The sequence below is a fragment of the Cherax quadricarinatus genome, chromosome 89, assembly GCF_038502225.1.
Source record: "Cherax quadricarinatus isolate ZL_2023a chromosome 89, ASM3850222v1, whole genome shotgun sequence".
In the NCBI taxonomy this organism is placed as follows: Eukaryota; Metazoa; Arthropoda; class Malacostraca; order Decapoda; family Parastacidae; genus Cherax; species Cherax quadricarinatus.
Window position 1 is genome coordinate 546,110 of NC_091380.1, and position 14,878 is coordinate 560,987.

General features: G+C 44.4%; 1 protein-coding gene across 2 annotated transcripts in view; it reads left to right on the forward strand.

Annotated features, from left to right (window-relative positions):
* Window positions 1-14,878, forward strand: part of AlkB (alpha-ketoglutarate-dependent dioxygenase AlkB) — a 33,606-nt gene that overhangs the window by 1,065 nt on the left and 17,663 nt on the right. Inside the window, exons 1-2 of one of the 2 annotated variants that reach the window (XM_070104040.1) lie at window positions 6,458-7,376; window positions 9,174-9,632. In XM_070104040.1, the coding sequence (XP_069960141.1) occupies window positions 9,516-9,632 (117 nt within the window). In that variant the 5' untranslated portion in view covers window positions 6,458-7,376; window positions 9,174-9,515. Of the gene's footprint in view, window positions 1-6,457; window positions 7,377-9,173; window positions 9,633-14,878 lie in introns of those variants that run through there. The other variant, XM_070104041.1, reaches the window with a different exon arrangement.

Here is a 14,878-nt window from a genome sequence, read left to right on the forward strand (position 1 = left end):
GGATGCGACCCACACCAGTCCACTAACACCCAGGATGTGACCCACACCAGTCCACTAACACCCAGGATGTGACCCACACCAGTCCACTAACACCCAGGATGTGACCCACACCAGTCCACTAACACCCAGGATGTGACCCACACCAGTCCACTAACACCCAGGATGTGACCCACACCAGTCCTCTAACACCCAGGATGTGACCCACACCAGTCCACTAACACCCAGGATGTGACCCACACCAGTCCACTAACACCCAGGATGTGACCCACACCAGTCCACCAACACCCAGGATGTGACCCACACCAGTCCACTAACACCCAGGATGTGACCCACACCAGTCCACTAACACCCATGATGTGACCCACACCAGTCCACCAACACCCAGGATGTGACCCACACCAGTCCACTAACACCCAGGATGTGACCCACACCAGTCCACTAACACCCAGGATGTGACCTACACCAGTCCACTAACACCCAGGATGTGACCCACACCAGTCCACTAACACCCAGGATGTGACCCACACAAGTCCACTAACACCCAGGATGTGACCCACACCAGTCCACTAACACCCAGGATGTGACCCACACCAGTCCACTAACACCCAGGATGTGACCCACACCAGTCCACTAACACCCAGGATGTGACCCACACCAGTCCACTAACACCCAGGATGTGACCCACCAGTCCACTAACACCCAGGATGTGACCCACACCAGTCCACTAACACCCAGGATGTGACCCACACCAGTCCACTAACACCCAGGATGTGACCCACACCAGTCCACTAACACCCAGGATGTGACCCACACCAGTCCACTAACACCCAGGATGTGACCCACACCAGTCCACTAACACCCAGGATGTGACCCACACCAGTCCACTAACACCCAGGATGAGACCCACACCAGTCCACTAACACCCAGGATGTGACCCACACCAGTCTACTAACACCCAGGATGTGACCCACACCAGTCCACTAACACCCAGTATGTGACCCACACCAGTCCACTAACACCCAGGATGTGACCCACACCAGTCCACTAACACCCAGGATGTGACCCACACCAGTCCACTAACACCCAGGATGTGACCCACACCAGTCCACTAACACCCAGGATGAGACCCACACCAGTCCACTAACACCCAGGATGTGACCCACACCAGTCCACTAACACCCAGGATGTGACCCACACCAGTCCACTAACACCCAGGATGTGACCCACACCAGTCCACTAACACCCAGGATGTGACCCACACCAGTCCACTAACACCCAGGATGTGACCCACACCAGTCCACTAACACCCATGATGTGACCCACACCAGTCCACTAACACCCAGGATGAGACCCACACCAGTCCACTAACACCCAGGATGTGACCCACACCAGTCCACTAACACCCAGGATGTGACCCACACCAGTCCACTAACACCCAGGATGTGACCCACACCAGTCCACTAACACCCAGGATGTGACCCACACCAGTCCACTAACACCCAGGATGTGACCCACACCAGTCCACTAACACCCAGGATGTGACCCACACCAGTCCACTAACACCCAGGATGTGACCCACAATAGTCCACTAATGCCCAGGATGTGACCCACACCAGTCCACTAACACCCAGGATGTGACCCACACCAGTCCACTAACACCCAGGATGTGACCCACACCAGTCCACTAACACCCAGGATGTGACCCACACCAGTCCACTAACACCCAGGATGTGACCCACACCAGTCCACTAACACCCAGGATGTGACTTGCACCAGTTTACCTGGAGTTTACCTGGAGAGAGTTCCGGGGGTCAACGCCCCTGCGGCTCGGTCTGTGACCAGGCCTCCTGGTGGATCAGAGCCTGATCAACCAGGCTGTTGCTGCTGGCTGCACGCAAACCAACGTACGAGCCACAGCCCGGCTGATCAGGAACTGACTTTAGGTGCTTGTCCAGTGCCAGCTTGAAGACTGCCAGGGGTCTGTTGGTAATCCCCCTTATGTGTGCTGGGAGGCAGTTGAACAGTCTTGGGCCCCTGACACTAACACCCAGGATGTGACCCACACCAGTCCACTAACACCCAGGATGTGACTCTCACCAGTCCACTAACACCCAGGATGTGACCCACACCATTCCACTAATACCCAGGATGTGACCCTTGACTGGTCCGAACCCTTGACTGGTCCGAACCCTTGACTGGTCCGAACCCTGGACTGGTTTCAAACGGTTTCGTTGTGCACCACCTAGCAGGTTATTAATAGAATATTCAAGAGGTTGCTAGTAGAATTGCAGTAAATAAACCATTCAAATCATTATGAAGCTGTGTGTAGTCTGTGGTCAGTCAAACAAACGGGCTTCCACATGCATAAATTGTCATTTCTGTGGAAATTGGTGTCACGCCCCTTGTGCAGATATCCAAGAACTAGCTACAAGCAGTATTAAAACAGGGAAGTGTTTTTGGGTATGCCCAAATGAGATAAATCTGTGGACTAAAATCACAAGGGTATTAAAAGAGGTCAACATCAAAGCTGCTTTCATAGAAAACCTGGAAGCTTTCTACAACAGATGGGAACATAAAAAGTCCGGGCTGAATGGTACTGCCCTTGATACTGGCCATGTAGTCAGAAACTGTAAGGCTGGAGATGATGTCCTGGTAGTCAGTAAATGGGGGGCTGATAGTGCTGTCCTGGGAGACAGTAATGGGGAAGCTGGAGGTGCTGTCCTGGGAGACAGTAATGGTGAAGCTGGAGGTGCTGTCCTGGGAGACAGTAATGGTGAAGCTGGAGATGCTGTCCTGGGAGACAGTAATGGGGAAGCTGGAGATGCTGTCCTGGGAGACAGTAATGGTGAAGCTGGAGATTTTGTCCAGGTAGTCGGGAACTATATGCAGGAAGGAATACATATGAATGACCGCATAGGGGACAGGAGCCATAGTAGGGAAACAAGTGTAGTCAAAGATAAGATAAAACCAATATTGCAAACTAGAAATACCGCAGGAAATAGCAAACAAGAGGACTCCACTAGCAATAGTGAGGATATATTACCAAAAACAAATGGTGGGAGCTCCATTGTTGGTGCTAGGGAGGATAGAAGTAAGACAGGGAAACATGCACCAACAGGGAATACAGTCACAGAAACCCAAGGCAAACGGAAACCAAGCCTGTGCACATACTATGCACTCGGTATCTGCTGGCATGGGAAATCTGGAAAAACAGATGGGACGTGCAACTATGACCACCCTAGGAAATGCCATGCCCATATGACAACAGGAAAATGCAAACTCCCTTCCTGTAAGCTTTTTCACCCTGAACTGTGTACCTCTTCAGTACAGGAAAGACTGTGCTATAACTTAAATTGCCAGGCATACCATCTAAAGGGGACAAAAAGATACAAAACATCCAGGCCATGGGAAAACCTGGGTAGCCACAGCCACTCAAGAGGGAGAGGTTTTTTAGTGCCAGGAAGGAAAAAAAACTGGCAGGAAATGGCAGAAATCGTACACCAAATCCAGTCATTCCTGGAGTGGAACCACAGTCGATGGCCTCCACTCCAAACCAACAGATACAGATACTAATGCCGGAAAAAAAATCCCCCCCCAGTACCAACAATACCACCAGTCCGATAACATTCTTCTTTGCAAATATACAGGGTCTAAAGCCAGCAACAAACAACAAAATACCTTTCATCCGTGGACTGCTTGCAGAGGCAAAGGCAATGTTCGCGGCTTTCACTGAGACCCACATAAAGGATCACTTAGACAACGAAATATGGATCCCAGGTTACAACCTATACAGATGTGACAGAGTGAACAGGCAAAAGGGGGGGGTTGGCCTGTACATTGCAGAGTCACTTGTTTGCACAGAACTGCTAAATGCCTCAAATGATGTAGTGGAAGTTTTAGCAGTAAAGGTCGAGAACCAAAACCTAGTCATTGTGATAGTCTACAAGCCTCCGGATGCAACATCCCAGCAATTCCAGGAACAGCTGTTAAAAATTGACCACTGTCTGGAAAACCTTCCAGCTCCTGCACCCAACATCTTGCTCCTGGGGGATTTCAACTTAAGGCACCTAAAATGGAGGAATATAGCAAATAATATTGTTGCAGTAATAACACCAGGAGGCAGCTCTGATGAAAACTCACACTCACGCGAGCTTTTAAATCTCTGCACAAAATTCAATTTAAACCAGCAAATAATAGAGCCTACTAGACTGGAGAATACACTAGACCTCATCTTCACTAACAATGATGATCTGATAAGAAATATCACCATATCAAAAACAATATACTCAGATCACAACATAATTGAGGTTCAGTCATGTATGCGCGGAGCCCCAGACCGACATAATGAGATTAGTCACGAGGGAGCATTCACCAAATTCAACTTCAATAACAAAAACATAAAGTGGGACCAAGTAAACCAAGTCCTAACCGATATAAGCTGGGAAGATATACTAAGCAACACAGACCCCAACTTATGCCTAGAACAGATTAACTCGGTAGCACTCGATGTATGCACAAGGCTTATTCCTCTAAGAAAAAGGAGGAGTAGATGTAAAACAGAAAGAGACAGGCGCTCCCTTTACAGGCGACGGAAAAGAATAACAGAGCGGCTAAAAGAGGTCAATATATCTGAAATGCGTAGGGAGACACTGGTCAGAGAAATAGCAAGCATCGAACTTAAGCTAAAAGAATCCTTTAGGAGTCAGGAATCGCGGGAAGAACTAAAAGCCATAAATGAAATCGAAAGAAACCCAAAGTATTTCTTCTCCTATGCCAAATCAAAATCGAGAACAACGTCCAGTATAGGGCCCCTACTTAAACAAGATGGGTCCTACACAGATGACAACAAGGAAATGAGTGAGCTACTCAAGTCCCAATATGACTCAGTTTTTAGCAAGCCGCTAACCAGACTGAGAGTCGAAGATCAAAATGAATTTTTTATGAGAGAGCCACAAAATTTGATTAACACAAGCCTATCCGATGTTATCCTGACGCCAAATGACTTCGAACAGGCGATAAATGACATGCCCATGCACTCTGCCCCAGGGCCAGACTCATGGAACTCTGTGTTCATCAAGAACTGCAAGAAACCCCTATCACGAGCCTTTTCCATCCTATGGAGAGGGAGCATGGACACGGGGGTCGTCCCACAGTTACTAAAAACAACAGACATAGCCCCACTCCACAAAGGGGGCAGTAAAGCAACAGCAAAGAACTACAGACCAATAGCACTAACATCCCATATCATAAAAATCTTTGAAAGGGTCCTAAGAAGCAAGATCACCACGCATCTAGAAACCCATCAGTTACACAACCCAGGGCAACATGGGTTTAGAACAGGTCGCTCCTGTCTGTCTCAACTATTGGACCACTACGACAAGGTCCTAAATGCACTAGAAGACAAAAAGAATGCAGATGTAATATATACAGACTTTGCAAAAGCCTTCGACAAGTGTGACCATGGCGTAATAGCGCACAAAATGCGTGCTAAAGGAATAACAGGAAAAGTCGGTCGATGGATCTATAATTTCCTCACTAACAGAACACAGAGAGTAGTCGTCAACAGAGTAAAGTCCGAGGCAGCTACGGTGAAAAGCTCTGTTCCACAAGGCACAGTACTCGCTCCCATCTTGTTCCTCATCCTTATATCCGACATAGACAAGGATGTCAGCCACAGCACCGTGTCTTCCTTTGCAGATGACACCCGAATCTGCATGACAGTGTCTTCCATTGCAGACACTGCAAAGCTCCAGGCAGACATCAACCAAATCTTTCAGTGGGCTGCAGAAAACAATATGAAGTTCAACGATGAGAAATTTCAATTACTCAGATATGGTAAACATGAGGAAATTAAATCTTCATCAGAGTACAAAACAAATTCTGGCCACAAAATAGAGCGAAACACCAACGTCAAAGACCTGGGAGTGATCATGTCGGAGGATCTCACCTTCAAGGACCATAACATTGTATCAATCGCATCTGCTAGAAAAATGACAGGATGGATAATGAGAACCTTCAAAACTAGGGAGGCCAAGCCCATGATGACACTCTTCAGGTCACTTGTTCTATCTAGGCTGGAATATTGCTGCACACTAACAGCACCTTTCAAGGCAGGTGAAATTGCCGACCTAGAAAATGTACAGAGAACTTTCACGGCGCGCATAACGGAGATAAAACACCTCAATTATTGGGAGCGCTTGAGGTTCCTAAACCTGTATTCCCTGGAACGCAGGAGGGAGAGATACATGATTATATACACCTGGAAAATCCTAGAGGGACTAGTACCGAACTTGCACACGAAAATCACCCACTACGAAAGCAAAAGACTTGGCAGACGATGCACCATCCCCCCAATGAAAAGCAGGGGTGTCACTAGCACGTTAAGAGACCATACAATAAGTGTCAGGGGCCCGAGACTGTTCAACTGCCTCCCAGCACACATAAGGGGGATTACCAACAGACCCCTGGCAGTCTTCAAGCTGGCACTGGACAAGCACCTAAAGTCAGTTCCGGATCAGCCGGGCTGTGGCTCGTATGTTGGTTTGCGTGCAGCCAGCAGCAACAGCCTGGTTGATCAGGCTCTGATCCACCAGGAGGCCTGGTCTCAGACCGGGCCGCGGGGGCGTTGACCCCCGGAACTCTCTCCAGGTAAACTCCAGGTAAACACCAGTCCACTAACACCCAGGATGTGACTCGCACCAGTCCACTAACACCCAGGATGTGACTCGCACCAGTCCACTAACACCCAGGATGTGACTCGCACCAGTCCACTAACACCCAGGATGTGACTTGCACCAGTCAACTAACACCCAGGATGTGACTCACACCAGTCCACTAACACCCAGGATGTGACTCGCACCAGTCCACTAACACCCAGGATGTGACTCACACCAGTCAACTAACACCCAGGATGTGACTCACACCAGTCCACTAACACCCAGGATGTGACCCACACCAGTCCACTAACACCCAGGATGTCCTCAAGGAATGTCTCTTGATGTTGGTGAGGGGCTCTTGATCTAGGGAACTAGATCTGTGCTCCAGTTCCCTGAATCAAGCCTCTATAACCCTACGGATTTAGCACTTCCCCTTAATAATAATAATTGTCCCAGGATGCCACCCACACCAGTCCACTAACACCCAGGATGCCACTCACACCAGTCCACTAACACCCAGGATGCCACCCACACCAGTCCACTAACACCCAGGATGCCACCCACACCAGTCCACTAACACCCAGGTAACTATTTTACTGATGGATGAATAGGGACAACTGGTGTAAGGAAACACGTCCGATGTGTCTACCCTCGCTGGGAATCGAACCCGGACACTCACCGTGTGAAGCAAGAGCATTAACTACCAGTCCACGGGGCCTGGTAAGTTTATTTAGGTACAGGTACACATATGTATACTTATCATACATAGTAACATATGTGTAAATTACTCTCCACAATAACCCAAAAATGTCAGTCACTTATTGCCTCTATACTGTATTTCCATTGTATGTATTACCTTGTATTTCCATTATATTACCTTGTATTTCCATTATATTACCTTGTATTTCCATTATATTAACTTGTATTTCCATTATATTACCTTGTATTTCCATTATATTACCTTGTATTTCCATTATATTACTTTGTATTTCCATTATATTATTTTGCATTTCCATTATATTACCTTGTATTTCCATTATATTACCTTGTATTTCCATTATATTACCTTGTACAGTGGACCCCCGGTTAACGATATTTTTTCACTCCAGAAGTATGTTCAGGTGCCAGTACTGACCGAATTTGTTCCCATAAGGAATATTGTGAAGTAGATTAGTCCATTTCAGACCCCCAAACATACACGTACAAACGCACTTACATAAATACACTTACATAATTGGTCGCATTCGGAGGTGATCGTTATGCGGGGGTCCACTGTATTTCCATTATATTACTTTGCATTTCCATTATATTACCTTGTATTTCCATTATATTACTTTGTATTTCCATTATATTATTTTGCATTTCCATTATATTACCTTGTATTTCCATTATATTACCTTGTATTTCCATTATATTACCTTGTACAGTGGACCCCCGGTTAACGATATTTTTTCACTCCAGAAGTATGTTCAGGTGCCAGTACTGACCGAATTTGTTCCCATAAGGAATATTGTGAAGTAGATTAGTCCATTTCAGACCCCCAAACATACACGTACAAACGCACTTACATAAATACACTTACATAATTGGTCGCATTCGGAGGTGATCGTTATGCGGGGGTCCACTGTATTTCCATTATATTACTTTGCATTTCCATTATATTACCTTGTATTTCCATTATATTACTTTGTATTTCCATTATATTATTTTGCATTTCCATTATATTATCCTGTATTTCTATTCCGTAAGACACCTGTTGTCCACGTTCACCTAGCAGTAAAATAGGTACCTAGATGTTAGTCGACTGGTGTAGGTCGCATCCTGGGGAGAAAATTGACCTAATTTGCCTGAAATGCTCTGCATAACCACGGACTTTCTATATAGTAGTATGTTACTAATATCTTTATTTTACTACAAGTACATGTACAAGGTATACAGACCACAGCTAACATCAATGACATACTACTATATAGAAAGTCTCTTATGTCCAGCATTTCCCGCAAATTAGGTCATTGTCCCAGGATGCGACCCACACCAGTCGACTAACACCCAGGTACCTATTTTACTGATGGGGAACACAGACAACAGGTGTAAAAAAACACACCCAGTGTTTCTATCCTGGCTGGGAATCGAACCCGGACACTCACCGTGTGTAGCAAGAGCATTAACCACCAGAGCTATGGTCTGTATAACTTGTACATATACAGTGGACCCCCGCTTAACGATCACCTCCAAATGCGACCAATTATGTAAGTGTATTTATGTAAGTGCGTTTGTACGTGTATGTTTGGGGGTCTGAAATGGACTAACGTACTTCACAATATTCCTTATGGGAAAAAATTCGGTCAGTACTGGCACCTGAACATGCTTCTGGAATGAAAAAATATCGTTAACCGGGGGTCCACTGTATATACTTGTAAACAAAAATACAGTAGAACCCGGTCACCCTACCTCAGTCGGAAACCGTTGATGTGTAAACAAAGGAGAAAAAACATCAAATTTGTTGCATTCTTTCAGGTTTGTTTTAAGAAGAATGTTTCTTATGGACGTCTTCACTATAACATACCTGCTACAACAATGGTAGCTTTTCCAGCTCACAACTGAAATTGCCTGGATTAAACCCTGGGCAAGGCAAGATGCATGCATCAGTCTCCTAACAGCTGCTGCTCCTGCTCATCAAACAGTAAATAGATACCCAGGAGTTAGTCAATTATTGTGCACTGCATCCTGGGGGATGACCTAGAGAGATCTCCAATGAAAATCAGCCATTCTGGTGGCTTTCTTGGGTTATCCTAGCTTAACCCTTCCAGGTTACTAATCCGAATAGTCTGTCATTGGCAATTTAAAATTCTTGTCAACATGCAAATGAGTGAAGATGACACTGAAGACAAATTTAAATTGGAATTTAAATATTATAAAAGAAAGCAGCCGCCACCTGATCTCTCTCATGTTCTTCAGATTGAAGACTCCACCAAGGTAAGAACTGCCTACCACATTACTGTCTTAGACACAAAAAACTCATTGTAATTGTGATCAGGCGTAGACCTGTGAATGGTTCATTACCTCTGTAACTTGTTCAGCTATCAATACTTTGGGGCCCAGTCCCTGGACCCATTATGTACCTCTGTAATCTCATTGACTACCGCCCACACAAGTTTTTTAATTCTGTTTCTTATTCTGTAGTGCAGTTTTATTAATACCTATGTATTACTGTATATATCTTTTACATTGTAGAGTTTTCTAAACTTCTTTTTTTTTTTTAACATATCGGCCACTTCCCACCAAGGCAGGTGACTCAAAAAAGAAGAAACACTTTCATCATCACTCATTCCATCACTGTCTTGCCAGTATACCATTAGAGATATGTTTGTATCATCTTTTCAATTATTAGATTATAATAAAGTTGGTAGAATTACCGACAATATGTAAAGTAAAAGGACACAAGTGCAACTAATGTGACATTTATTGTGGCAACGTTTCGCTCTCCAGGAGCTTTATCAAGCTAATGGCTTGATAAAGCTCCTGGAGAGCGAAACGTTGCCACAATAAATGTCACATTAGTTGCACTTGTGTCCTTTTACTTTACATATTAGATTATAGCTTACAATACAGAAGTACTATACTGATAACTTTTCCTTGTTTAAACCTGGCCTCCAGTTCATCCATTACAACCAGATCTAAACATTATCGAAACTTAATCATTGTTCTCTCAGATAGGGAAGATTGTGTTAACATAAATTAACCTCTATATAGATTGAACATTCTTGCAGAAGTATATTTCATGGGAGTAGGAAAGGCTAGTCTTCAAGCATTCATTGCACTGTTAAAAATTGACCACTGTCTGGAAAATCTTCCAGCTCCTGCACCCAACATCTTGCTCCTGGGGGATTTCAACTTAAGGCACCTAAAATGGAGGAATATAGCAAATAATATTGTTGCAGTAATAACACCAGGAGGCAGCTCTGATGAAAACTCACACTCACACGAGCTTTTAAATCTCTGCACAAAATTCAATTTAAACCAGCAAATAATAGAGCCTACTAGACTGGAGAATACACTAGACCTCATATTCACTAACAATGATGATCTGATAAGAAATGTCACCATATCAAAAACAATATACTCAGATCACAACATAATTGAGGTTCAGACATGTATGCGAGGAGCCCCAGACCGACAAAATGAGACTAGTCACGAGGGAGCATTCACCAAATTCAACTTCAATAACAAAAACATAAAGTGGGACCAAGTAAACCAAGTCCTAACCGATATAAGCTGGGAAGATATACTAAGCAACACAGACCCAAACTTATGCCTAGAACAGATTAACTCGGTGGCACTCGATGTATGCACAAGGCTTATTCCTCTAAGAAAAAGGAGGAGTAGATGTAAAATAGAAAGAGACAGGCGCTACCTTTACAGGCGACGGAAAAGAATAACAGAGCGGCTAAAAGAGGTCAATATATCTGAAATGCGCAGGGAGACACTGGTCAGAGAAATAGCAAGCATCGAACTTAAGCTAAAAGAATCCTTTAGGAGTCAGGAATCGCGGGAAGAACTAAAAGCTATAAATGAAATCGAAAGAAACCCAAAGTATTTCTTCTCCTATGCCAAATCAAAATCGAGAACAACGCCCAGTATTGGGCCCCTACTTAAACAAGATGGGTCCTACACAGATGACAGCAAGGAAATGAGTGAGCTACTCAAGTCCCAATATGACTCAGTTTTTAGCAAGCCGCTAACCAGACTGAGAGTCGAAGATCAAAATGAATTTTTTATGAGAGAGCCACAAAATTTGATTAACACAAGCCTATCCGATGTTATCCTGACGCCAAATGACTTCGAACAGGCGATAAATGACATGCCCATGCACTCTGCCCCAGGGCCAGACTCATGGAACTGTGTTCATCAAGAACTGCAAGAAGCCCCTATCACGAGCCTTTTCCATCCTATGGAGAGGGAGCATGGACACGGGGGTCGTCCCTTAGTTACTAAAAACAACAGACATAGCCCCACTCCACAAAGGGGGCAGTAAAGCAACAGCAAAGAACTACAGACCAATAGCACTAACATCCCATATCATAAAAATCTTTGAAAGGGTCCTAAGAAGCAAGATCACCACCCATCTAGAAACCCATCAGTTACACAACCCAGGGCAACATGGGTTTAGAACAGGTCGCTCCTGTCTGTCTCAACTACTGGATCACTACGACAAGGTCCTAAATGCACTAGAAGACAAAAAGAATGCAGATGTAATATATACAGACTTTGCAAAAGCCTTCGACAAGTGTGACCATGGCGTAATAGCCCACAAAATGCGCGCTAAAGGAATAACAGGAAAAGTCGGTCGATGGATCTATAATTTCCTCACTAACAGAACACAGAGAGTAGTCGTCAACAGAGTAAAGTCCGAGGCAGCTACGGTGAAAAGCTCTGTTCCACAAGGCACAGTACTAGCTCCCATCTTGTTCCTCATCCTCATATCCGACATAGACAAGGATGTCAGCCACAGCACCGTGTCTTCCTTTGCAGATGACACCCGAATCTGCATGACAGTGTCTTCCATTGCAGACACTGCAAGGCTCCAGGCGGACATCAACCAAATCTTTCAGTGGGCTGCAGAAAACAATATGAAGTTCAACGATGAGAAATTTCAATTACTCAGATATGGTAAACATGAGGAAATTAAATCTTCATCAGAGTACAAAACAAATTCTGGCCACGAAATAGAGCGAAACACCAACGTCAAAGACCTGGGAGTGATTATGTCGGAGGATCTCACCTTCAAGGACCATAACATTGTATCAATCGCATCTGCTAGAAAAATGACAGGATGGATAATGAGAACCTTCAAAACTAGGGAGGCCAAGCCCATGATGACACTCTTCAGGTCACTTGTTCTATCTAGGCTGGAATATTGCTGCACTCTAACAGCACCTTTCAAGGCAGGTGAAATTGCCGACCTAGAAAATGTACAGAGAACTTTCACGGCGCGCATAACGGAGATAAAACACCTCAATTACTGGGAGCGCTTGAGGTTCCTAAACCTGTATTCCCTGGAACGCAGGTGGGAGAGATACATGATTATATACACCTGGAAAATCCTAGAGGGACTAGTACCGAACTTGCACACGAAAATCACTCACTACGAAAGCAAAAGACTTGGCAGACGATGCACCATCCCCCCAATGAAAAGCAGGGGTGTCACTAGCACGTTAAGAGACCATACAATAAGTGTCAGGGGCCCGAGACTGTTCAACTGCCTCCCAGCACACATAAGGGGGATTACCAACAGACCCCTGGCAGTCTTCAAGCTGGCACTGGACAAGCACCTAAAGTCAGTTCCTGATCAGCCGGGCTGTGGCTCGTACGTTGGTTTGCGTGCAGCCAGCAGCAACAGCCTGGTTGATCAGGCGCTGATCCACCAGGAGGCCTGGTCACAGACCGGGCCGCGGGGGCGTTGACCCCCGAAACTCTCTCCAGGTAAACTCTCCAGGTATAGTTAACATTGTTTTAGTGAAAATTCAATCATCATCTTCATCTGTTTCAAGATTAAAAACAATAATGATGGTGGCTGAATTTTCAGGGAAGCGCTGATAAATATGCAGTGCAATAAATACTTTAAGAAGACAGGTTAGTATAGTAACGTTTGTCAGGAAACAGGACAAGTGTTTCCTGACACAGTGATCAGTCATGTGACCCACAGCTGGAGCTTTTGGTAATCTGACCAGAGACTTAGTCTTTCCTACTTCCCGTGAAGTTAACCTATGTACACTCATGCACCACATAACGACAATTCAGTCAACAATGGACTGCATACACACCAGATAAGATAAGATTTCGTTCGGATTTTTAACCCCGGAGGGTTAGCCACCCAGGATAACCCAAGAAAGTCAGTGCGTCATCGAGGACTGTCCAACTTATTTCCATTGGGGTCCTTAATCTTGTCCCCCAGGATGCGACCCACACCAGTCGACTAACACCCAGGTACCTATTTGCTGCTAGGTGAACAGGACAACAGGTGTAAGGAAACGTGTCGAAATGTTTCCACCCACCGGGAATCGAACCCGGGCCCTCCGTGTGTGAAGCGGGAGCTTTAGCCACCAGGCCACCGGGCCACCAGTGGCGCCTATTATGCTGCCAACTGTATAAAAGTATAGCACATACAGTTGTGTACAGTACATTATACTTGATAATGATAATAAACAACTATGTTACTGCTTTATGTATTTACTATACTGTACTTTTTATTGTTATTTTAACATGTACTCTTTCTACTTACAAAAAAAAAAGCTTAGTGTAAAACAAAGTGCTGTAAAGCGAAATGCTGTAAAGCAAAATGCTGTAAAGCAAAATGCTGTAAGCAAAATGCTGTAAGCAAAATGCTGTAAAGCAAAATGCAGTAAAGCAAAATGCAGTAAAGCAAAATGCTGTAAAGCAAAATGCTGTAAAGCAAAATGCTGTAAGCAAAATGCTGTAAAGCAAAATGCTGTAAAGCAAAATGCTGTAAAGCAAAATGCTGTAAAGCAAAATGCTGTAAAGCAAAATGCTGTAAAGCAAAATGCTGTAAAGCAAAATGCTGTAAGCAAAATGCTGTAAAGCAAAATGCTGTAAAGCGAAATGCTGTAAAGCAAAATGCTGTAAAGCAAAATGCTGTAAAGCAAAATGCTGTAAAGCAAAATGCTGTAAAGCGAAATGCTGTAAAGCAAAATGCTGTAAAGCAAAATGCTGTAAAGCAAAATGCTGTAAAGCAAAATGCTGTAAAGCAAAATGCTGTAAAGCAAAATGCAGTAAAGCAAAATGCTGTAAGCAAAATGCTGTAAAGCAAAATGCTGTAAAGCAAAATGCTGTAAAATGCTGTAAAGCAAAATGCTGTAAAGCAAAATGCTGTAAAAAATGCTGTAAAGCAAAATGCTGTAAAGCAAAATGCTGTAAAGCAAAATGCTGTAAAGCAAAATGCTGTAAAGCAAAATGCTGTAAAGCAAAATGCTGTAAAAAATGCTGTAAAGCAACATGCTGTAAAGCAAAATGCTGTAAAGCAAAATGCTGTAAAGCAAAATGCTGTAAAGCAAAATGCTGTAAAGCAAAATGCTGTAAAGCAAAATGCTGTAAAGCAAAATGCTGTAAAGCAAAATGCTGTAAAGCAAAATGCTGTAAAGCAAAATGCTGTAAAGCAAAATGCTGTAAAGCAAAATGCTGTAAAGCAAAATGCTGTAAAGCAA